The sequence below is a fragment of the Zeus faber genome (genome assembly GCF_960531495.2).
Source record: "Zeus faber genome assembly, chromosome: 2".
Lineage (NCBI taxonomy): Eukaryota > Metazoa > Chordata > Actinopteri > Zeiformes > Zeidae > Zeus > Zeus faber.
This window is the reverse complement of record NC_137189.1, coordinates 12,952,301-12,977,643: the sequence shown is the minus strand read 5'-3', so window position 1 is coordinate 12,977,643 and position 25,343 is coordinate 12,952,301. Positions and strand designations below refer to the sequence as shown.

At 41.8% G+C, this 25,343-nt stretch overlaps 1 protein-coding gene across 1 annotated transcript; it reads right to left on the bottom strand.

Annotated features, from left to right (window-relative positions):
* On the bottom strand, positions 1–22,746 carry fndc4a (fibronectin type III domain containing 4a; the record flags this gene model as incomplete). The annotated part of the gene is made up of 6 exons (XM_080019092.1): positions 1–42; positions 3,184–3,317; positions 4,649–4,738; positions 14,167–14,371; positions 15,923–16,038; positions 22,671–22,746. The coding sequence occupies 6 exons, from the start codon at positions 22,744–22,746 to the stop codon at positions 1–3; spliced, it is 663 nt and encodes a 220-aa protein (XP_079875218.1).
* Positions 22,747–25,343: the final 2,597 nt, after the last annotated feature.

Below are 25,343 nucleotides of genomic sequence, written 5' to 3'. Positions count from 1 at the left end.
TCAGACTTCGATGATGTTGATTGATGGCACGGATGCGTGAAACTGTAAGAGACCGCAGAAACAAAGACCAAAAAAACACCCATTTTAATTTGTCTTGGTTTGATTTTTTGCATTGCAGAACAACAAAGTTTTAATGCAAAATATTATCAGAGCAGGTAGCTCTGTGCCTGGATAAAAGACTGTTCCAGCATCATGCAGTGTTTAAAGTGTCTCATCAAAGATCCTCAAAATCCCAAGCAAAATTATGAACAAAAATGATTAAAAACAATGTTAAAACAAAAACAATCATCAATGTTCCTAGCAATCTAGTTCTATACAGTAGGTCTCAGCTGTGGTCATTTTGGTCAAAATCTGCATTCCCAAAAAGAAGAATGATAGAGATAAAACATATATTTTATCTTTCTGCCATGATTCTGTAGCTCACCTTAAATTGGAAAAAAGGGTATTACACAGTTTTATAGATATGAAAAGTAGTCATAATTACTTAAACATAATTCTAATTAATATGAATTACATTGAGATAACAATAACCAATTTCGGTTTGACATTTTTATTGTCAATAGAACATTTATATTTTCTTGTCTTTTATCCCCTTCAGAAACTAGAAGTCCATTACTTCTTTGTATCAATGAGCTTCAGTTCACTGTCAGTGCTAAATGTGTAAGATTATATGTTAAAACAGGCCTTGATTTTCAAAGAACTGTCTTTTCTTTCCATTAGATACCCAAGAAAAACAAGTAATTAAGTTAAACCATTGTCCTCCTTCTCAGCCGTTGCTGTGAGGGATGATGAGATCATCAACTGCCTTGCTTTCTGATTTGCAGCCAACTGCTAAAATACTATCAACCACTTAATTTTACTGTGAAATGCAAAACTATGCAACTGTTTATGCTGTAAACCATTAATGTGTCCTCTTCATACACTCTAGTAAATGCCCCATGAAAGTCAAGGGACCTTTGAAAGTACCTGGAAATCCCCCCAACGGAAAATCAATCTAAGGCCAATGACTGTTGTAAAAGCCCCATGAAGTCCTGGCTCTGTTCTGTTTTTTGTTTTTGTTGTTGTTGTTGTTGTTGTTGTTGTTGTTGTGGGCATCCTTGCCTCTGCGTGATTTTTGGAACCTGCTGTGTTCCCCGGCAAGAAAATCATCACTATCAACCCAGGTTCTCAGCAGGCTTCAGTATGATCCTTCAAGATGAAAAGCCGAGGGAATCAGTCACCTTAGAAGACACATTCTGTCCAGATTTCCAGATGTAGAAATGGGTCATTTCACATAATACGAGCTGCTGCAGGAAAATGGTCTGCACCCTCTAACCATCATACCCTCCCTTGCACCCATCATCAACACATCACTAAGGATAGGCACATTCACACACACTGGCTCGTTATCATAAATACCATCAGAGTCTGCTTGAAAAATCTTGGGACAGTGATTGACGGCTAGCTAACCTTTTCTGACCAAATTTCCAATTTCCATTCCCAAGTCTCCTGATCCTGCAGATTCGCTCTATACAACATCAGGAAGATCAGACGGTAGCTGTCGGAGCACTCGGCACAGCTCCTGTTCCAGGCGTTTGTCATCTCACGACTAGACTACTGCAATGCTCTAATTGCTGGGCTACCAGCATGCTCCATCTCCATCTACCCCTGTAGATGATTCAGAATGCAGCAGCGCGCCTGGTGCTCAACCATCCAAAGTGTGCACACTTCACGCCTCTCTTCATCTCCCTCCACTGGCTCCCGGTAGCTGCCCGCCTCAAGTTCAAATCCTTGACGCTGGCCTACAGGGCAGTTACTGGATCTGCACCCACACACAGTGCATCACGTATCAGGCCATATGCACCAACCCGCTCTCTGAGGTCTGCAAATGGGAAGCAGCTGCTGGTGCCTCCACTGCATGAAATGAGTTCTCAATCCAGACTCTTCTCATGCGTGGAGCCCCAATGGTGGAACGAGTTACCCAGCTTGTTATGCTCTGCAGAGACTCTCACAAGCGTTGAGAATCACCTGAAGACCCTGCTCTTTCAGGAACAGCTGAATACCTGATCCTGCCCTAGCTACGACTCACTATTCTTGTTTGTGTTGAGGTTGACTGGTTTTAAGTTGTTGTATTGACATAATGCACTTATCATCATCTTATCATATTGCACTGACATACACAAAGAAATCAAAAAATATATATTTTACTAACAACACTATTTTGTTCTGATTCCTTACATCTATATTGTTCTTGTATCTGGTTGAATTTAGAAACAGCAGATGGTGCACTTCCGTTTGAGGTTGCTCCAATGGGCGACGTATGCTTTGATTGTTTCTAGCCTCTCACGTATGTCGCTTCGGACCAAAACGTCTGCTTAATGAGTTAATGTAGGATGTAATGTACTGCTTGCGCAGAGGTCAATTTTAATATTTTGGGTGCCTTAATTAGCCTTTTTAACATAAAAATCACATCAGTTTATACCACCTGGAAGTGTGGAACTAGAATAGAAATTAATAAATGACGAGGCAGGAGTTGATGACGATGGCACTTTGTTAATGTGCGATGGAAGCACAGTGCTCGGCTGTGATGAATAATTTGCCCTGTGTATATGATTTTGGATCATTTATCGAGCGCTTACCCTCCAACAATAAATATGTGGCATTTACTAATTGGAAGAGGATATCAGCCCAAAGTACTGTATGATGAGGCAGCAGTTAAAAAACACCTTTAAAGAAATGTGAATGAACCATCGGCCAGCACCAAATTGGCTCTTTGTAGCCTCTGGCTCGCATCGTGAGTGGCTTTATCTCTTTGATTTTCTGGAAACCTATTTTATAATGAATGCCTAGTTCCCCCTAAAGAAGGATTCACCATAAAGTAATCTCCAAAACCCTACTTCTTTTTCACCATCATTTCAAAGTTTGGATGTGCATTGTACAGTATAGCGGGGGTTGTCCAGGAGAGAGACTCAGGGACCTCAACATCCGCACTACAACTGGGGTTGATAGGGAATCAGATTCTCGATGGATTGATGTTATCCTGATGGAAAAATTGTGTTTTGGGGTGACATTTATCTGTTCATCCTTCCCTTCGTCCTTTTCTTAAATTACAGTGAAACCTGTCCATCTGTTTGCACTCTCACACTGTTGCTGAAGTTTGAATGAGAACGTCCTTGTGTGTATTTTTGGGGGGGTTGCTCTCACCTTGCTCCGCAGGAGGCCTCCGCTGTGGTGCTCCGGCGTGCTCCTCTCGGATGAAGGCTTGGCCTTCTCTTTGCTGTTGCTGGAGTCATTGTCCTTGATGATGTCATACTGCCGGCAGAACAGGGCAATGACAGCTACACACACACAAAAACACATACACAGGTGCACAAACATACAAACACACACACACACACACACACACACACACACACACACACACACACACACACACACACACACACACACACACACACACACACACACACACACACACACAAAGGGTGAGGAATTAATGAGGCGGTACCTGCCACTCACAGAAGTGTCACCACCACCTTCACTAAGCAAGTGCGGGAATAATGGCATTCAGTTCCCATGGGGACAAGGCGCTTTGACCGTTTTCTGCAAACTTGGAAGCTGAAAATTCTCGGAGGTTTGCTGTGCGGCCTTTCACCACATGCAGGCCAGCTCCAGTATTATTAAGCACGGGGACAATTAACTTCGTTATTTTGGTGTGGTTTTAAATTTGTACCGTACCATGGGAATAGCGGCGTTCAATTTTAGTTTCAATTAATATTTAACAAGCTGTTCATTGCAAATTCAAAGAGCCCTCTTGGCAGTATGATATCACTTATGTATGAAGCATTCCATGAGCAAGATAGTTTGTTTTGTAAGTGATACAGCAAAAAAAAAAATCCTTTTGCTTTCAGTTTGATTCAGACGTCTGCCACATTCTCTATTTCTAACCCTTGTTTTTATTTTCCCCGACCTCAATTCTCATGTTGATGTACGAATAGTAACTTTTACCGCTTCTGAAAGACTGAAAGGCATAATATGTCACTTCTTGTTTTGCTGTGGGACACATTCATCAGCTCTGGTGCAGTGTTTTAAAGAAAAACATGTCATTATTTGAAGAACATAAGCAGGTTGAGTGAGACATGGATGGTATGAATCATTCCCAGAGCGTTCAAGATCAAAAGGGTTATTTTTGGTTCAAAGCAAGTACAGTGTGGAGCATGGCCATGGGAAGATGACTTTTCTGCTCGTGTGTGTGCTGAGTAACTGGCTGTTTCTGCAATAGCTATTTTGAAAACAATTCATTTTGGATGTCGTGTACACTGAACTAGACTTGTTGCCCTGAACATTTGAGGTGCTGTCGTATCTAATGTGTCATAATGTCGAATAGAAAGTGCAAAGTGAAGATATGTCACCTAGTCCATTAAGAAACATTTCTAGTCACTATAGTTGCGAATAATTCAACAACAGCCCCACAAATCAACATTCCTCAGACGGTCAAGGTGAAAACCTCCCCTTACAAAACTCTCAAGGTAGAAAATGACTATTTTTCACAATGGACTTGAGTTATACATTTATACATTTATTATATAGGTTTAAAAATGTAAATTCTCCTGATTTCTGATGTTGATCTGCTTTGGTGAGAACGATCAATTACTGAGCACCAACCTACCTGCCCACATGAGCAAAACCACCACGATGATGATCATCTCTCCTGTCTGTAGATGTCTGGACTTGTCGAGCCCCTGCACCGTGGGGTCATCTGCAAGAGAAAAATAAAAGTTCCATTGAAAGTCCGAATGAGATTTGAATGGTAAAAAAAGACTCATGGTAAAAAAAAATCTCAAAAGCAAGGAAATGTAGGGGAAAATAATAGGGACCGCCGAGATGAATCAAAAGCTGATTTATGCCAGCGTTACCCCTCGCCCTCAAAAACCAGGCAATTATATGACTCACTTTCATTAAGATGGCAGTTTCTGATTTAATGTATGGCAGAGTTTGGTGGTTGCGTACCGTGTTCAGGCTTGGTAATCAATATAATACAACAGAAATCGCCTTTTGGTTTATATGTATGTTCCTCGCTCTTTCCTTGATTTTGTAATGGGCAGCAAAAAAAGACAGAAAAAAACCCCCCAGAAAGTCAAAGGAATGTAGGGGGAAATACAGGGATGCACCGAATGCTTTACCGCCAAAAACAGTTGACAAAAATTAGCAACCTAATGGGATATTTTGAGTAAAAACGCAAAATGTGACCACAGACAACACATCACACAACCTAGAACATCCGTTTCATAGTTCAAAAAAACTTTGGAGAATAAAATAACAAGTATTTGTAGTTTCACAGGAACAATAAAACCCCAAAAAATTATATAGCAAATATATATAACCCTTTTGTGGCATATCCTACACAACATATCAGCATACAGGAGACACATATTCCTGAGGTATAGCAGACACACCATTTCAGAAGATTATTGATATTCATGTTTCATTATGATATTTTATTACAGTCAGATTTCATGGGAGGGAACAGTCAGTACACATATAAAATTTACACTGTAACGTTATATTTTCCCGCTTTTTGCGGTAGTTTGGCCGTGCACCCAGCAGAAGTACTCCCTATTTCTATGCCTGTACGGTACTCTGTTGAATTGACCGATGATTTCATGTCAAAACACGTCAGGGTGGAACAATTTAGTGACAAATTGCAGCAAGCCACAAACTTGACATGTGATGATTTAACTATGAAGTGAAACAGCTGTTAAGTTATAAATCAACTGCTGGTGAGCTTAGATGTGGCCTGAAATGTGACTGGAAGGATACCTAAGTTGTCAGGTTGTCCGGAGCAGTCAAAACAGAAAGAAATATTATTTGAAGGTTCATATTCTACAGGTTCCATCTCATTCATACGGTGTGAGTCTACCGCCGCCTTCAAGGAGTAGAAAGAGTTACCAGCATGAACGCTGCAGTCTCTGCTTCATGCGTTTCTTCAGGGCTGCAGGATGTCAAACGGCTGCGTTATTCTGCTCAATAACACTAATCGTGGTGATTTCTGTGCACAATACATGGAGCAGGCATTACTGACAAAGGGTCTTCACACCAAAATGTTCATAAGGTTGGATCTTGGATCCGCACATCAATCACTTTCCAGTAATTGAAAGGGTTTTCCAATCTATCTGTACTTTTTCTTATTGAATTTCATCGAAAAGCATGAATCCAAAGCTAAATTGATGACATTTATTCTGCAATGGTACAAAAAACAATTGGCCAATAAATTAAATAATATACTTGAGCTGTGATGAAAGCTCCCAGTTGAAAGCCAAAAAGCATGAGCATGCTGGTGCCCAGAATGTAATGATTTAAAAACCAGTATGTATGAGGATTTGAGGGGTGTTTTTTACTGATATATTGCCACCTTCCCCACTTTCATGGAATTGTTGGGTCAAAAGTTTTCATTGTATCACTATATGGAGACTCCACTGCAAAGTCCATGATTTTATATTGAGAAATCTTGAACTTTCTCACACAGGGAATATACCGAAGCTCCATCCATCACCATTAGCTTGTCAGCGGGGGCTCTTTTCGGCTGAATGTTCCACTTATCTTATACAAGCATTATGACGTTCTAACCGTAGCCGGAAGAGGAAGGCACATCAATCTTGTAGCATTAAGAGGACGCACTATGGTCTTATTTCCAGCCTCCCAAAACGAGGTTCTTACCCGTGGAGATGGAATTCTTCCAGAACACCACTCTTCCCAATTGCTTCTCTTTAGGGAATCAAGATGTCAAGACGCTGGCCTAGAATCTCTGGCTGTCAGCTCTCTCATGTGATAGCAATTACCAAGCAAGGTCCGGGTCAAGTTGGATGTGTGTGTGTGTGTGTGTGTGTGTGTGTGTGTGTGTGTGTGTGTGTGTGTGTGTGTGTGTGTGTGTGTGTGTGTGTGTGTGTGTGTGTGTGTGTGTGTGTGTGTGTGTGTGTGTGTGTGTGTGTGTGTGTCTCTGATGCTGTATTATAGACATGGTTAGGACCTCGCTTTTCCCTAAAAATGCAAGCGACTCATTTTACTCTAACTTTCCTATCTTCTTAGTGGAACCACAGACACAATAAGTGGAACTGACCTTGACATAGCTCTCATAACATCCTGCATTCCTCAGTTAAAATATGTCTCCAATACTTTACAATCTTTATTCTGTCATAACCCCCCTGAACAATGCAGCTAAATGGCTTTATTATATTGAAGTCTATTTTTGCATAAAAAGCATAAAAATTGTGAGAGTGTAATATCACTATTTCACCCTGGCTTATAAGCAGATTAGAGAAAGGTGGATCTATCTAAAACACAGTGCCCTGAGGATTTTCCCCATTTACACGGTTAACACTACCAGGGCTGAAAAACGTGGTTCATTTTAGAACCTGAACTGGTTTCAACTGGACAACATTGGAAAGATGGCGTGTGGAACAAATATAAGATAAGATTCTGTCCATCTTTATTGTCTGAACGAGGTTGGAAATTAATCTTTGGTCCCCAAACATAATAAATAAAACATAATTTTGAACAGTATAGTAGATGTTCAGTAGAGATGTTCAATACAATTTCACCCACATTAACCCACTGAGCCAAAAACTGTATAAATATCTCTTCTCTCGAGAGAAGCAGGGTTTTATCTCCCGCAGTGAGTGACTGAAGCAGCTTCCAATTGGCCTTGGCTTAAACATCTGCCGCAGTGACACCATGAATATTTCACAGCGGCGGCGGCGGCGGCGGCATGGCACTCAGGTATGCTCTTTGATGGGGCGTATTGGAGGTGACGGCCGCAGGGATTAGACTCAGTCTTCCATAATGAGTCTGGCTTCCCTGCGCTCGTGTTAAATCCCATGTCGCCGTCTGAGAGGCTGAACTGCGAGAGGATGGGCGTGCTTTTACCGTAGCAGAACACTAGGTAATCTGTGTTGGGACCGCCGAGATAAATCAAAGGCTGATTTATGCCGGCGTTGCCCCTCGCCCTCGAAAACAAGGCAATTATATGACCCCTTTTCATTAAGATCGCAGTTCCTGATTTAATGTGTGGCCGAGTTTGGTGGTTGCGTACCGTGTTCAGGCTTGGTAATCAATATAAAACAACAGAAATTGCCTTTTGGTTTATATGTATGTTCCTCGCTCTTTCCTTGATTTAGTAATGGGCAGCAGCGAAAGGGTTCTTTTTGGCTCTGCCTGTTTCGTTGCAATATTTATGTACTTTTTCCGTGTGCCTGGATTTGAAACTATGGCTGTGTGATATATCATTATTAAACTAAGTATAAAGGGTGGGGTCTGGGGACCCAAGGACATGCTGTATGGAATTTGGTGAAATTTGGACACTCGACACGTGTAATATTAATAGTAGTGCGTTTAAGAATGTTTAATTAACCTTTAACTTTCCTCGGCAATGAATCTTAAACTTTAAAAATTTAAAAGAAAAAGAAAAAAAAACTGTGTGGGAGTCTCTACCGACAGGTAGGGGTTTAGGGAGGGAGACGGAGTCTCTCTGGCAGTGGGGCGTCGGTTTTTACTGTAACAATAAACAGAAAGGCTCGCTGGACAAAAAGGTAAATAATAAACATAATGACAATCAGCGGTAGGCTTTCTTGTCCCAAAGCAGACCAATCAGCGCCACTCAGGCACTGACTTGGCCGATTTGGGACAGCTGTATGGCCGTGGGAGGGAGCATTGGCTTCCCACAGAGAGCTGCCTTTACCTCTGCAAATGCCTGCTGGCACTTCTCCGCCCCCTGGCCTGGTTACTGTAGTTCCTTCACCACCTTCTTGGTCTTGGGTCTCCGTGTGTTCGTGACCGCAGCGGTTTTATCAAGTTGGCGTTTATTTTCGTGCAGGCAATATGGCCGAGAGCGCACCTTCACCCCCAGGGTCGCACAAGCATGAATATTAATACATTTTCAATAAACAGCGAGCCACCTGGGGGCAGGGCTTCAGGGCTCTGCGACTGAGTGACAAAGAGTGTATGACTCTGGTTTCATCTTCCATTGTGGAACACAGGACTGAGTCATTGACATTTTGTTAAACGGTGTTAAACCGTTAAAACGTCTTAGAAAGTCTTGAAACTTGAACGGGCATGCACTAATAATATCAATAATGTGATATGAGACTAGATATCATGTGGGATTTTGGTTATTATAATATCATGATATAGTGAAATGTTATCGTTAAGGCTGCATTACAGTGAATAAATGTAATGCCCTGTTCTAATCAATTCCTCTACCTGCTTGGTTTTAATCTACATTTCTAATGGTATTTCTTGTATACATAATATGAAAGCACCATAATCCATCCCTAAAATGTCAATATGGTCATAACACACTCTTACTCAGAAGTGCTTTGAAGTACAGTGCAACACAGTAATTGTGTCTGAGGGGAGCAGGATCTGAGCTGCAGTCAAAGCTGTTCATTATCCTAAAGTCGATTTTCTGTTTTGACTGTTTTAGGGAGAATAAATCCCGCAGACTCTCACCATGATATCATGAATCCCAGCCTCTGAGCAGAGGAATGTGGCTTTAAAATGTGAGTAAATAGTAAATATTTTATAGTAAAGCTCTCTCTATTTTCTCACAGTCCTCTTGAAGACTATGACATAAGAAAACAATAATATTCTTTGAATACCTTTTTTATATTATTTTTTACTTTGTTATTGACAGAATTTAAATACATAAGTACCAAAGGCTTAAATGCACAGTCATTCATTTTTAAATGTCTAGCATATTGTCATTTACATATGTGATACATGTTTCTAAACATGTATCATACAATACAAAGTAAGTCTGGAAACATTATTAATATAGATTTCCTTTAAGATAAATTCAAGGGCTAACATGAAAGAAATGCATTCTTAATAAGAATTAAAAAAGATAAGTGAATTCAATTGAACATGACTTTAAAAGGACTGTTATTGATCTAGACAGAAAGCTCTTATTTAAATTAAAATGTATACAGACATCAGCTTACCTTAATTTCATTCCGAATGGCTCCAGTGGAGCTTTACATTAAGCTGCATATGCTCTAATATGTTATTATATTATATCAGAGGCTATGATACAGGCTCAAATACAAGCCGTATCGATTCAGGAGTATCATACAGTTGCAACGCTCTCTGATACATGGCAAATTAATTTACTTTGCTTTGCCTTAACAAAGGAAACGGTTCTATTATGCAGAGGGAAAGGCTTTTCAAGGGACTTCACGGAGCAAGGAGCCCAACAGAGTCATTCACTTGTGACGGTGAGCTTTTTTTCTCCGTTCCAAGTCAGGTTAAAACATTACGTTTGGTCACAGACCATTACGTTTCAAACCTCCTGTCAGCTGACTTAAACTCTCAGCATTCTATGACCACACAACCACGTGATATAAATGTCATTTTCAGACATTAAAAGAGTCTGAAAAACGTATTGGAGTCAGAAATGCTGCTTAGGGGAGGTACAGCTGTTCACAAGGTGCAGGGCGTGCTTGGGTTCCTAGTTCTGAAGATCCTGGAAACGCACCAAGGCCTTGATTCTTATTATCGCCTCACATCGCACGCCTCCTGGGAAGTCCCTCAGGAACGTTCCCCTGGGTGCATTTCAAGCTCATATACAAGTATTTAATGAGACGCAGGACCCCAAATGGCAGCTCATTATGTAAGTTACACCACTGGTTCTCCAGCTAGCAAACTCTTTCACAACACTCCTGTAGCTTATGAGTGCAGATATTCAAGAGGCGTTTATCCATACGTCAACACTGAAGACCCATCCTAATTGTGTCGATTTAGGATTTTGTCGATTTATTCAATTGGGAAATGGTTCCGAATTGAAACCAATTCTCAATATCTAGTCATTTTTGATTTTTTAAGATAGATTGGTGATAGGTGGATCAAAAAAAAAAAAAGGTTAATGATAATAAAGTAATGGCATTTTTTGAAAGATGAAACATTATGCAATAAACCAAAAAAATAAAAATCAACAATATAATGAAGCTAAAAAGAAAAGAAAAGAAAGGAAAAATAAAAAATGTGGCTATATAACAATAAACCTATATTTTTTACAAAAAGAAAAGACATTTCTGTATCAACAACTCACATTTTGATAAAAATAAGAAATTGTGCAAGTAAGATAGTAGTGGTGTAATAGATATACTAGTTAGTTAAATTCACTGGGAACTACATGTCTCTTGTCATAATTAGAGCTATAAGACAAACACCAAGTCGAGGTTCAGTCCTAGCTGCAACAGGTCGGAACTCCCCTCATAATTGAATGCAATCATTTTAACAATAATGTCACAATAAAGTGTGGAAATGTCATTAAGGATGAAATGGCGAGGAACCAGCCCAAATCGAAACTTTGACTGACATACAGTGTATTAATGGGCATCTAAAAACTGACACACAGAGACTGTGGTGATCAGATTCATGGAAACTGGATGAATATTGTTAACGGTGCGAAAGTTAATCAGAAAAACTCCCACTAATGATGTTTATCCTGACTGTTATCTGACGCACTCGGAAGACCCAAGTACGTGCTACGACTCTTAATTAATATTGCATAGTAAACAAATTTATTTTTAGTCTTGGAAAAAGTATACTTGGCTCATATAGGTTTGCTATGTAGGTGTATAGATTGTTCTTTGATTTTTCACTGAGAAGTCTTTATAATTTGTTTATTATTCAGAAAATAATTGTCTGAATGTTTAAAGGAGCCTTTCATTTTGCCATATTTTGTCTCTGTTCATTCCATTCTAAGTGGCAGAAGCGCTTTTAAATACAGTAGATTGGAGGTTCAAAGCATATATTTGCTTTCAAGAAAAAAATATGATATTCTAAAGAATTAATAGTAAACATCACTATAGTCAGGTGTATTGTAAAATGTTTATGCTGACTTGGCTAAAACACAATTTTACGCCGACCAGGTCCTTCAATGTTCATGAAAGATCAACAGTATGGCGTTAATGCGCAAATGCTTCGATGTAACATGGGCACAGACAAATGTCAAGAGGTCTCCTTCCATTTCATTTTCTGTTTTTCCCTGACTACCAGAGCCTAACTAATGCTATGAGACCTGCGTCAGCTGAAAGAAACATTAATGATTCACCCGCATCAGCACATTCTATAGGAGAACATTTGCACTTCCGTTCGAATCATAAAGGAGAAAAATGTAATGACGGTCCTTAGACTGTCACACGCAGCCTCCTTTGAAAGCTCACTTAAAGATCCACTATCTATCGTCTGAATCTTTTCCAAATGTCTTGTCAAGTGTTCCTCGCTTGTTGGTACAAGACAAGCGTAGGTACGAAACAAGATTGCAGCCAAGCAGGCAGGCAATATGTATATAAAGCCCAAAATTGTAGAATAAGCCTTTCTTAAAAAAAAAAAAAAAAAGATCTTATTGTTAAGAAGACTGTGGATTGAAATGAAATTTCTGACTTGGTAAAAACATTTTTTTTTTGTCACAGCCAAAGCCAACATTTACAAAGTTATCCTGAAGGAAGGAAATAGAATCTCTACACGATGGAAGAAATATTCATGTCCGATACGTTTACTTTTGATACTTTTTATTATATAGTACTTTTTAGGTCAAATTTTATATGGGCAGAATGTTGAATTGAGGACTTTTACCAGAGTAAAGAGTAAGTACCGTTTGTTCTTTTGTATTTCTACTTCTACTTAAGCTTAAAGATAAGAGCTGTTGGTAGGTTGGTTTTAGTTGCACTTATGTTGCACTTATGTTGCTACAAGCTTATTGTACTTTCTCTTATGAAAAAGCCTTTTGGTAACAGTAAAGTAAAAAAAGACAGTGAGTAAAAAGATTGTTCCCTAAAAGTCTCCTCAAGTCAAATTCAAACCCTTCAACACTGTGCTTTGCATTCAGCACTTGAGTAAAAATTGGACTAAGTAGCATACACACTATTTTGCATACCCATGTATACCCAAAATAGCCTTCCCTCTCTTTCATTCTCTCCATATAGACACTGATATAAATGGAGAGCCAATAAATCTCTTCTCTATTGGTCACACCCTTCCTATTTCCTCCAGCTCATCAGACGAGCCCAGGAACTGAATCCCAAATGTTCTGGAGAGTGTCTCGGCATCCTGATTAGGCTCCGCGATGTGATGGAGGGTTGCACATATTCCGAGGGACCCGCCCGCGGTCATGCACCGGGAGTCTGTCAATAATGAATTGGGCAGTGGGAGAAAATAAACCTGCCGCGGGCACAGTAAGGCCCCCGCAGGAGAGGAGAACTCCGGGCTACCAGCACTTATCGTATCCACCGGCTTCTACCGGGGCTCGTTCCCGGTGTCGGAGCGTTTAAAAGCATTCGGGGTCCAGGAGAGGCTGCGGCGCACGGCCGGGAAAGAATCGGAAGGAAATGGGAGGCTCCTGTCTTTGCCCGAGGGAAACCCTTTTTTGGCAGAATCTTTAACGTTCAGGCGTCAATTTGGAGAAAGGTTCTCCGTCTGTATGTCGCAGCAGCCCTCATTATACTACCATCTTCCAATCGACAAAGCGCCAGTGCAACAGAAAACATTACTTTCCATTAAAATAACATAATGATCTGAAAAAGAAAATGTCTTAAATGTCTGTTGTCATGCGATGGTTTTCCTTGGACATGCCACACAGCATTATTAGTTGCTTTAGTTGCTATTAGTTGCACGTTTTATCCTCATACAAGTTGTTGAGATCTCGTTGCCAAGGGGGCGGCCCTTGGGACACCTCGGGCAAAAATGAGTTTTCAATTTAATTTGAACGTTCTTGATGAGCGGTGAAAGGTGGCCATGCCTTTATTTTTTTCAAATAAAGATTGGAAACATGAAGGTGTAAGGGAAGACATTCAATTGAGTTTAGCGTAAAAAAGAAAAAGGCGTAAGTGCACTGAGCTCAGTGCTTGTTTATGATGCAATTATCTTTTGAAATGGTAATTCACTAAGCTAAATCAAAGAGGTTCATATACAGTATGCTGTTGTTAATGAGATAATTACAATCAATAAAAAGTTTGTTTTTGCTCACTTGTAATATTGATTGTTTTTAATCTGATGCTCAATGTTGTTAAATGAAATATAATATAACTGAGTATATGTTCAGAGAGAGAGAGTCCCTAAGTACCTAAGTTTCATGCCGCTTACATGCAAAGCAAATTTCAGTTTTTCCCCCTCCAAATGAATTTGACCTACCCTGGTTGGAGCTGTTGGAGGGGACGCGATCGGACTTCTTGAGGGTGCGGAAGTGGACCTTCTTGCTGGCTTGGCTCTCACCGTACAGGCCAATGGATTGGACCTGGATGATGTAGTCCGTCTCCTCCTCCAGGTCCCAGAGGACGCAGGCCAAGCTGGTGGTGTTGACCTCGCGGATGAAGCGCTGCATGTGGCCGTCCTGTCTCTGGGGGTCGGACGAGGGACAGAAGGACTCAAGGATCAAGGCAACAGGTCTTTGTGCACAAGGGAGTATCGCTCGGTGAACAAAGGGATACTGTACTGTAATGGAACCAATAAAGAACCAAAAAGGTCCCGTCCTTGATCCCACCTCATCCCAACCGTCGGCCGTGGGGACGGCGCAAAGACGTGTTTTGCTGTCAAAGGTCCGCTGTTTAATGCATGACGGACGGATCATGACCGGTGGGTTAGCAGTTTAAATGTCCTGCGCTACTTTCTGCCAATTCATTGAGGATACTGCTCTGTATCAGGCTTCATCTTTGACCTTTAAATGTTCTCACTCTCTCCCTCTCTCTCTCTCTCTCTCTCTTTGTGGAGCTTCCTCAACCCCATCTGTACTCTCACTGACTTTGGGCCAGATGTCATTTTTCCGTGGACTTGCTTGGCAGAGGAATTTAATTAAGAAAATAATTGTGTTGTTTTAGCACTGAATAATGTGGTAACATTATTGTCATGTCCTGTTCCATATAATACATATACTTGATTGGCTTCCACAAAGAAACGCTGTGCCACCATAATGAAGCAACAAACTATTGGAGTTGTGCAATACTCCTTATGTGTTTGCAACCATGAGACCAATTACCTTTGTAAAGCCTTTGAAATCTATTCATCCTGAAAAGTGTAATTTGAAAGGCACACACATTCACCCTCACACCTTGTGTGTCTCTTGACAAATTAAGTACACCAGGTTCTATTTGATTCTCACTCCAGTGCAGCCTTTCTCAGTGTGAAACGCTTTTACTGTAAGGATCGCACGGTAGAGTATGTTTAAGCTTCAATTAAAGATGATCTTTACAAACGATACAGTATGTATTATTTTTCTCGAGGTACACTAGGAAATCAAGAAGGCTTGCTCGGGAAACACAAATTCTCCACTGTGGGTCATCAGCAGTCCTTAAACATTTCAGTGTAGGGGAGGGAATGCGTTCTTTACTCACACGAGTCATGCATGTACTCTACATCCGGCAATCTGTGGCGTTCCCCTTATTTTGTTCCGTGTTGAACATCATCTGCTTGTCCCGGTGTCATTCCTGCCTCCCTGCTGTCTGCCTTGCTTTGGATTTCTTTCCTGCATTTCAAGTTCGGGTCGACCAATCAGGTCCCATCTGGTGTGAAAGAAGCTTGATTGGCCATTCATTTGACAGCTTGCAGTGCGCTTGTGCATCACATATTTACAGCTCGAGACAGCGTTGTCTGCATTCAGCCTTGTACGTGAGTGATAGAGAGAGATTCAATGTTTTAGCCTTTGCACACTTGACGTTCAATCTCTGTTCTCGATCCAAGGTATTGATGAGCTGACACCCACTGTTTTTTGGGTTTGAAAGGTTTATAAATAGGGGGCAGAAAACGCTGCAGTTTTTTCTTTTACTTTCTTCAGGCAGATTTTGCATTGGCATTTCTCGTGATGCCTTTTATTTTCGCCCTTTCCAACATCTGCGTTGTGTTTGAAGCACCGCGGTATCTCACCACTGCTTTGCTTTAAAGAAATGTGACTTACCTGTTGTGAAATGGAGAACCCGATGATGATGTCCCCCTCTGGAACCTCCCAGGAAACGGTTGCCGCGTCGGCTCGCAGGTGCATGACGGACACGTTGACCGGAGCAGGTGGTCGGTCTGGCGGAAAACACAACTTGTGTAATTAGCCGCAGTGTGTGGAATGTCAATAATCCCAGGATGCAGCGAACACTGGCATGTCCTGTTGTTGCCTCATAGTGCCTGGATTTGGTTCATTTAGAAAAGACTACATTTCTATCTGACATTGAAATTCATTACACATTAATAGCAAGAGCATAATATTAGGTATTCAAAACAGAACAGCCGTAATCCTTCTTGCAAGGCTGTCACATCTACCGCTTCTAAAGTTTCCACGTTTCACGCTTCTTGCACCAGGTTATGCATCTTTGTGCGTCAGTCTAAACTCATAACTTGTAGTTTTTGTTGACACTGGGTCACAGAGGTGCTGATTCAATTCGGTGTGCACAGTTGGTTCTGTATAGTTTTTGAGGCTGTACTTTTGTAGCATCTACTTCAATTCGGGCCTGCCTGCCAACATGCTACAGCACTTTAATATCGATGTTTCCATTTTTTTTTTCTGGATAAAATCTGTGAAATGAGCTAAAAAGCAAAGCAGTACATTATTTTACTAGATTCTCTACATTTGCAGCAGCACATAGGAACAAACCGACATCTAACCACTGATATAACCTTAACACAACAGTATTACACCCGCAAGCTCCATCCAGTAAATAATTTAATACAGTCCCTCAAATAAGTTATATCGATTCAAAACAAATCAGCGCTGCTGATTCAAAGTCTCCTTAAAGTCTCTTTTCTATTGGGAGAAAAAAATATAAATGTTCTGTTCTTCCGCTCTGCTGGATCTTTAGTAGCTCCTTTTTTTCTAATCAATTGCTTGTTGCTTTTTATAGTACAGTACACTGGAGGCCACTAGGGTCCAATTAGGTGGGGTTTTTTTTGCCCACTTTTATCGCCCCAAACTGCCTCGTCTTTCCACCCAAAAGGCCTTTTTTTAGAAACCCGTCCAAGGTGTCCATTTCACGTCTACCCCTGGACAGTGGCGCATTTCTCCACCCTGTTGCTTTCCGTCCATCTATCATGGTTTTGTTTCTAGTCGACAAGCTGATGACGGAGGGCTACAAAAGCCCTGGAAACAAGTGGCGGGAGAGACAGAGGGAGACAGATCCAATAGAGGCCACATGCGGCGGTACACTCTACCAGCAATCACTTGGGGTCAAACGGTGAGATGAGGCTGGATGGGATTGGGTCGGCAGATAGTGGGGAGCTGCAGGCTTTCCACGGGGATTTTGTCATTGCCGAAGCTCAAAAGGTAAAATGGACCATGTCTGTAGTCGCAGAAAGCAGTAGGTGCAATGTGGAGATAAGGGTGAGGGGAGGGGAGATTCTTAGATCTCAAAAAATGTCTGGATTTGTAATAAAATGCTGTATACACACACACACACATATATATATATACAGTATATATACTGTACAGTATATAGCTCTCACCTGTCTCCCCCCCACCTCTTTCTCTCTCTATTCCCCTCTCTCAATTTCTCTGGGATACAATCAATAATAGTCTCTGTGTTCTCCTGCAAAGGTAAGCAATCAAGTGTGGTGTCAGATTGATAATCATCTCGGCCAATGACATTGGCAGGGGTGGGGTCACCGGGCCCCCATCACGCCATCAGTCCTATCAACGTCTCTCCGTCTTTGTCTGTTTTCGTTCCGGTGAGATTATAAACGTCTAAGGGTCAGGGTCACAGCTCCTCGAGCGACACGCACATAGATTGGTGTGTGGCGGCGAATGAATTAAACATGAGGAGGAGAGGTCATTTAGGGTCGCTGTCAGGGTTTTGCGGACAATAGGGGCTCGCTCTGCGTGGTAGCGCTGATTTCAGGAGGCAAAGAACTGGTGGCATTCAAGTTCACAATATGCCACATCAAATTTTCCGCTCGAACAAGCCTGGATTAGAACCCAGAGAATGGAGATACTGTATCTCCAAGGTGGCCTCTGTGTGCCACAGAGACAGACTTTCAATTTGTTTTGTCGGGACAGCTCTGAACTCTGAGCCGGTGAGTGTGACTGCCTCCAGCATCCATCCTGCAGAGCACGTTCCTCGGGCCCAGATGCAACATTTATCGAGGAAAGGACACGTCCTGTTTATCTTGGAGACCCATTCGCCTTTAGGTAATAGGGGGTTACGGATATCCAGCCGTCGTTATAACCGCTGCTAGTCGCTGTGATGCATGGTCCATAGGTCATTTATTGCTGATGGAGCAAGTGGTCATTCTGTTAGAGTGGCCTTTAAATCATTACTCACATATTACTGCCTCAGTGCTATGCTATGGCACCTTCTAGTGCCGGTACTTTAAGGGGATGAGCATATTTTAATTTGGGAATGTTATGGATTTAACAGCTTGACCGCTTCGTTCTTGTAGAGCAAGGGGAATTGTCTATGTTATTTTTTTGATAAGATCTGGAGAATGCAGCGGCGATCACTGTGGGTTAGTCGCACCTCTGGATGGACAAATAAGAACGTGCTCTGGAGAGGTGAAGAATCGTCAGGATGAATCATGGAGCACGGTCACGGCACAACACATTAATTACTTCCCATCCAACCCGAGTGCATGCGGGGCCAAATCCCAGCAGAGATGGGAAAAGTGCTGGTGGGTCTGCGTGAATGGGGAGGAGGATAAGTGGGAAGGAGCAGGTTGTGATGGAATCAAAAAAACGAAGAAGAAGAATTGGAAGCCCAGGGTGTGCTGTAATCGTGTTGTGTGTTTACTTTAAGTGGAGTAAAGCACATTGCTATTTTTGTCTGTAAAACATTTTGCAACATTGATGTTCAAAACATGACAACAAACAAAGAGATATTTTGGAGATATCATTTAATAATTAAAACCATGTAAAGCTTACCGTATGTTGCCAGCAACAGAATTGCACACTCTTTCCACATAAAATCCTTCTCAAGTCTGCGTGTAACCAATATGAACACTGCCCTGCCCTAAATGTGTCTCCAATTCTTCAACAATTTTCACCAATTGAACAGGATTACGTTCGTTCTCTTCTCCCTCTGCTCATAGAATATTCAGCTCATAGTATTGTTCCAATGAAAATTCAGTGCATGGGGCTGAATAAGGTTTGTTGTGCATTTATTTTCTTTGTCAGAAACATTTTAAAGAACGTCAAAGAAAAAACTTCTTAGAAATTGACAGCACACATGGGCATGTACTGTAAATGAACTGTGAAACACTTATTTCCTCAATGGACCCTTAATGAATTGCAAGGCACTCACTCATTCACTGCAGACTTAACAACGCCATCAAATCTAAGCTCGATTGAGCATGAGAATTTCACTCTCTGCGACCCATGCATGGCTTTCATGTGTGTGACACATTAATGATTGCAATGTTAAACTGTTTGTAATGTGTTACCATTCCGACTGCCGGCGTCGTTACTTATGTGAAGACACAGCCGCACTCGGAATTACAGAACTTGGGAGGTGACGCTAGAAAGCGTGCACATTAGAAGGCAAGATACATTTTACATCCATGAAATTTCTCTTGTTGGTTCATTGGATGATGTTGTTTAGTACACAAATGAAAGTTTCGATATAACGACTCCGGCTCAAATGGACCCCAGGACCTAAATGACGGCCGCATTGCTCATTTAGACCATTAGGAGGCATTGTGCACATCAAGGGGCAGGGTCGTGTTTTCCTATAATGGATTTGCCCCACAGCCAGGTCACTATCGCCTTTCAAGGCCACTCCATTCACCCTCAATATTTCTCCATTGCACCTAAGATACAGTAGCAAGCATTGCCAGGCTCTGTTGGTTGTGTTAAAATTCACATTGATCTATGGCCGCTGGGTGATGTAGTAAAAAAAAAAATACCATATATACATACTGTATATATAGGTTAATCTTAAATTCAAACTAAGAAATTAGATTAGCATAGTACTGTCCCCAAACCTTGACATTAAATGGGAAAAGAGGATATTCTAGCCTGAGACCAGGATCCCAGGCTGAGAATAATCAGAATTTAATCTGGTTCTCCAGGCCTACGTGCTGTTGGCTATTTAGTCCATCTTTAGATATTCTTCCAGGAACCTGACTCAACCTCAATGTCGGCCTTCTATTAAAGCCTGCTTTGACGACAACACCAGCTTCATTAAATCAAACTCACCAGGTGCTTCACACCCGGATCTGACCTACTGTATGTCAGGCTCCTGAGCCTCTTTCCGAGTCTTGTTCCCATGCTTCAGCAACATGTGTGCAGGGATTACCTCTATTTCTTACATTGCTATTCTTTGTCACTCAAGCGTGGCTACAGTCCTTTTCCCCTACGTTATATGTAAAACTCATAGACATAGGTGCCTTTTTCTGATGCTCGGCCTCTAGTTGAGGTATTAACTCGTCTTCACAAGTCTACCTTTAACGGAAACAAATTCAACGTCTTCAATCATACTAGCTGTAGGACGTTCATACAATATCTGAGCATCTGCACGGCGGAAGATTGTGTTTCTGCTGCTTCCAGGGCCTCATCCTGCAAATCGCCTGGCAATGGATCTTAAGCAATATCATGGATGTTTTTTTTTTAATCAAAGTCAGTCAGTTGGTTGTTTCATCTCTGCAACACATCCCCCTTTGGGCTTTGTGTGGAGATGAAAACTAGATCGTACCTTGCTTTTGCATGTCACGCTATGTGGGAGCTGTAACTGTATGGGGTTTGCTTGTTTTATTATCCCCCTCATCTGATATGCATGGGTGGGTTTTCTTTAGGATGTTGTAGCCCATCGCTGCCATATCTTATGTATTAATAAAAGACGCTGTGAGGCTGTTGCCAAATGAAAGATGAATTAAACCATCCAGCTAGACTTTTAAATGTCCCACAGTACACGCAGATGCTGCCTCTTCCTGTCTCCCCAAGGTGCACGCCACCCGTGTTGTCAGCTTGGGAGGCAGCAGAGGAACCAGATGGGACCAGGTGCCAGACAGAGGTCAACATAACCAGTGGCCAAATAACCTTGTACTGTTTGGCTCTGAGATAACAATGCCTTGCAAAATAGAACAACACATAATTGAATTTTTTAACGAGCTCCTCACTGCCAAAATTTCCAGCTAGAAACCAAACCGTTTCATCCATGGAACTCAAATATATTCAGTAGTCTTGGCAGTTAGATGGACTATGTTTGTGCTTGTTGCATGCAGAGATTACAAGCCACATTCTCCCATCTGCAGTATGCCTTTCGTGCCATAATAAGATATTTTTCTTCAAGACAGGAAATTTGATTACAATTATAACAGATTATAACACTATGGATGTCACAATGATAAAGTATTCATTGTGCAAAACACGCAGCTTGTGATCATTTATCAGTAGGTTCATGAATATTGCACTGCTAATTAATCAGGTATTAACCAAATGGGAATGTGTTTATATGCTGTATTGGCCTGAAACCAGTGTTCAACTTCCAGCCAGCATCTCGTCCCTGAAGCCAATTTCAACACGTTTTGCAGCCGACAAATGAGCACTACCAAGTCAATGTTATCCTTATATGCACCAGGGAATGTTTGCTGAACTGAGGAGATAAAACAACCACAACAGTTCAGGAGCCCATCTGCATCAAGGTCTATGAAAAGAGATACTGAGCGTAGCTGTCTCATATGGGTGTAGCTGATTTTGGTATGTTTCTTTTTTTGTTGTTGTGGTTGTTTTTAATTTCCATTATATGCATGGATTGTTAATTCCACAGGGTATGTACAGTGATTTCAGAGAGGTTCAAGTTCAAGTTCACACATTTTAGTATTTTCAGTATTTTTAGAGGTTATAGAGCTTATTGTGCGTAATCAGTGGGTGTCATGACAGGGTTGGTGGCCATCATAATTATACTTAAGCACTTATTGTCAAACTTGGTAAAAGCACAATTTCAAACAAACATATATAAATACTTGCAATAGATTATGTACCGCGTGTCGATTACGCACATTTGAGTATTTTTCGAGCTTATAGAGCTTGTGCATAATCACTGGGTGTCATGACATTTCACTGCATATATGTACAACCGTATGTGTATGTATGTGACAAATAATCTCTTGAACTTGAACTTGATCTAAAGGGATTAAATAAAGGTATGAAGAGAAGCTTTGAATATTCAGATGATGGCAGCATTGCTGTGGAGTTGAAAATGAGATGTCATGTTCAAATTCAAACACACCAGACGCCCAAAGAACATCAATGCATTGAATTTTCATCATCCCCATCCAATTAACTGTGCAATATAATATGCTGTAATAACAATGTGATATATTAGACTAACTCACCCGTTATAAGCTGTGTCCATGCTATTGCATACATATTATTCATCATGTAAAGAAATATCAAACTACATTCATATATGTATGTATAAGTCAATACTTGCATCCTTACTGCTCCTCTTGTGTCATGTGTCATTGTGCATTGAGCTATAATCTGTATATATTCTATTTTTATATTTATATGTATGTTGTATGTATTATCTGTTATGTTATCCATTACTAGGATACATTCTTCTAATATGAAACTGGTCCAGCAAACAGATTCTAATGCTAATTCAGATTATACAAATAGATCTGACTACTACTGTTTAACACACTATTAACGTGTAAAACACATTCATAGCACATTTATAACACAAAAGGGAACGATGAAATATATCTATACAGTCGATATGCTTACTTACTTGCTGCAACCAAAAACATGTCGCTGCCAAAAAGCAACAGGAAAATGGAGTTGACCAAAACAAGCAGCCGAGCCATGTCTTCTGGAGATCAAAATGCAGATTGTGTCCCTGGATCGAGCTCGACTAGTAAAAAACTTTAACTATTCTACAGCATGTTAGGTAATTTCGTATTGAACGATCCCGATACTGAACGAATCCAGGGATTTATCTGTTCTTTTTTTTTTTATATCGGCTGAAGGTCAATTAGTTTTTAGCGGCGGGTGAAGGTGTGCGTCGACACGTCTACACGCAGGCGTTACTCCATCGCGACGCGGTTTCTTCATTTCTGGGCCAATTCAACAGTCGTCCCATTCATCGGGTCCCGGATCGTAAACCGATTTCTTCGGAGTCGCGCTCGCTCGGTCGCCCGGTCGTTCTCCACGCGTCTGAGCAAACGTCCGTCCTCCCCGGATCGTTCAGCACCGGTTCAGCACCGCGGACAGCGATCGCAGTTTAACTTTCAGGCTGCCATTCCCACCCATTTGTTTTATTCTCCCTTTATTCATTCATTCATTCATTCATTCATTCATTCATCATTCATTCATTCATTCATTCATTCATCATTCACTTCCGCATTCCACTGCTAGAAACGCCTCGCGGCTCCTCGCGTCCCGCGCTCGTTTTTTTTGGCGCGTAGTGTTTGTGCGCGCGCGTGTGTGCGTGTGTGTGCGTGTGTGTGCGTGTGTGTGTGTGTGTGTGTGCGTGATCTGACCGATTGTGCCCGTGCCACCGCAAAACGACCGTCACGTAATGGGCTGCACGTAATTCTGCGATTACCTTCTTATTTAATTTTTCGCCTTCAAAAATCCCGAGTCACATATCAAAAAAAAAGAATAATAATAAAAAAATAAAAATAAAAACACACCCCTATCGGGAAATAAAACCCATAATAATAAACCCTTGAGACGGATTGCGAAATGTCAAAGCTGCACGAGCACGCACAACTCGAACGCCCACGCGCCGCGCACCCAGCCCGCCCCACGCGTCAGACTGAGGGCGTGGACGAGATCGAATGAGAAACTGTTGAGAAAACCAATCTGGCTACATCTCATCGGATTTCATGTCTTCACGTCGAATGTTCGTTTGGTGCGTGTAAGACCGTCTACGGTGTGGACCGCGAATCACGATCACAACCCGATACCACGTGGGACAGAGTGGGTGTGGCAAAAAAAAAGTAGTCGTTGCCGCTTGTTGAGAGGCATGCAACACCTTTCTGAAAACCCATCTTTATATACTGAGGTCAGTGAGGCTTGGGATTATTAACGTTCCCGACACAAAACAACTGTCTAATCTGCGCCTGTCCGTCTAGGGTGAGGAAGGATGCATCAAATATCCCATCATGAAAAGCCATAACATCCACAGGCAACCAGCAGAAAATAAGGATACAGACATTACAAGGACAAACACACTGTGCTTTCTTTTGAGCATCAATCCCAATGATCCCCCAAACTACCCTGGAAGTAATTTTGTAGCGGCAAAGTGAACATCTCTCACCGAGCAGAATGTCATAAAATCTCACCTCCAAATACACAGCGGTAGCAGTGGGTCTGCAGCGGTAGCAGTGGGTCTGCAGCCGTAGCAGTGGGTATGCAGCGGTAGCAGTGGGTCTGCAGCGGTAGCAGTGGGTCTGCAGCCGTAGGAGTGGGTCTGCAGCCGTAGCAGTGGGTCTGCAGCGGTAGGAGTGGGTCTGCAGACGTAGCAGTGGGTCTGCAGCCGTAGCAGTGGGTCTGCAGCCGTAGCAGTGGGTCTGCAGCGGTAGAAGTGGGTCTGCAGCGGTAGCAGTGGGTATGCAGCGGTAGCAGTGGGTCTGCAGCCGTAGCAGTGGGTATGTAGCCGTAGCAGTGGGTCTGCAGACGTAGCAGTGGGTCTGCAGCCGTAGCAGTGGGTCTGCAGACGTAGCAGTGGGTCTGCAGCCGTAGCAGTGGGTCTGCAGCGGTAGCAGTGGGTCTGCAGCCGTAGGAGTGGGTCTGCAGCGGTAGAAGTGGGTCTGCAGCCGTAGGAGTGGGTCTGCAGCCGTAGCAGTGGGTCTGCAGCGGTAGTGGTGGATCATGGTAACCCCAAATATCTCCAATCTCTGTGTGGAACAAGGTCAGGATTTTACAAATGGTTCGCCCATCGCGGCTCAGAGAGGCTCGGTGGAAACACAGAAACCCTGGTAACACACCAGCAGATGGAATTCAGTCTGTTATATTCCGCTGCCATGAGGTAACTCAGAAAAGGGGGGAAAAAAATACCAATATGTTTAGTGGAAAAAAAAATGTTGTTTTTTTTTTCACTATCTTAATTTTTCTTTGTACACTATCATCATGAATATTCCTTTTCATTAACTTTAAATGGCTCAGGGCATGCTGGCTGCCACTGGCACCAAAAATGACGTGTGGAATGAAAGTTAAATTGAAAACCCATCACAACAAACTCATGAAAGGACCTTTTTTTTTCTTTGAACAATGGCAACAGCCCAGACAACAACCCTGTTCCTATTTTAAGTTATCGTGTAGGTTTATAGCTGTGATTTGGGCTCCAATAGAGTTGCACAGTCCTTCACATAATACGATTTGGACTTTGTAATTTTCCCACAATTATTCAGAATTCTTTTGGTCTTTTTATCTGTGTGGAGATGTTTGTTGTTTTTCC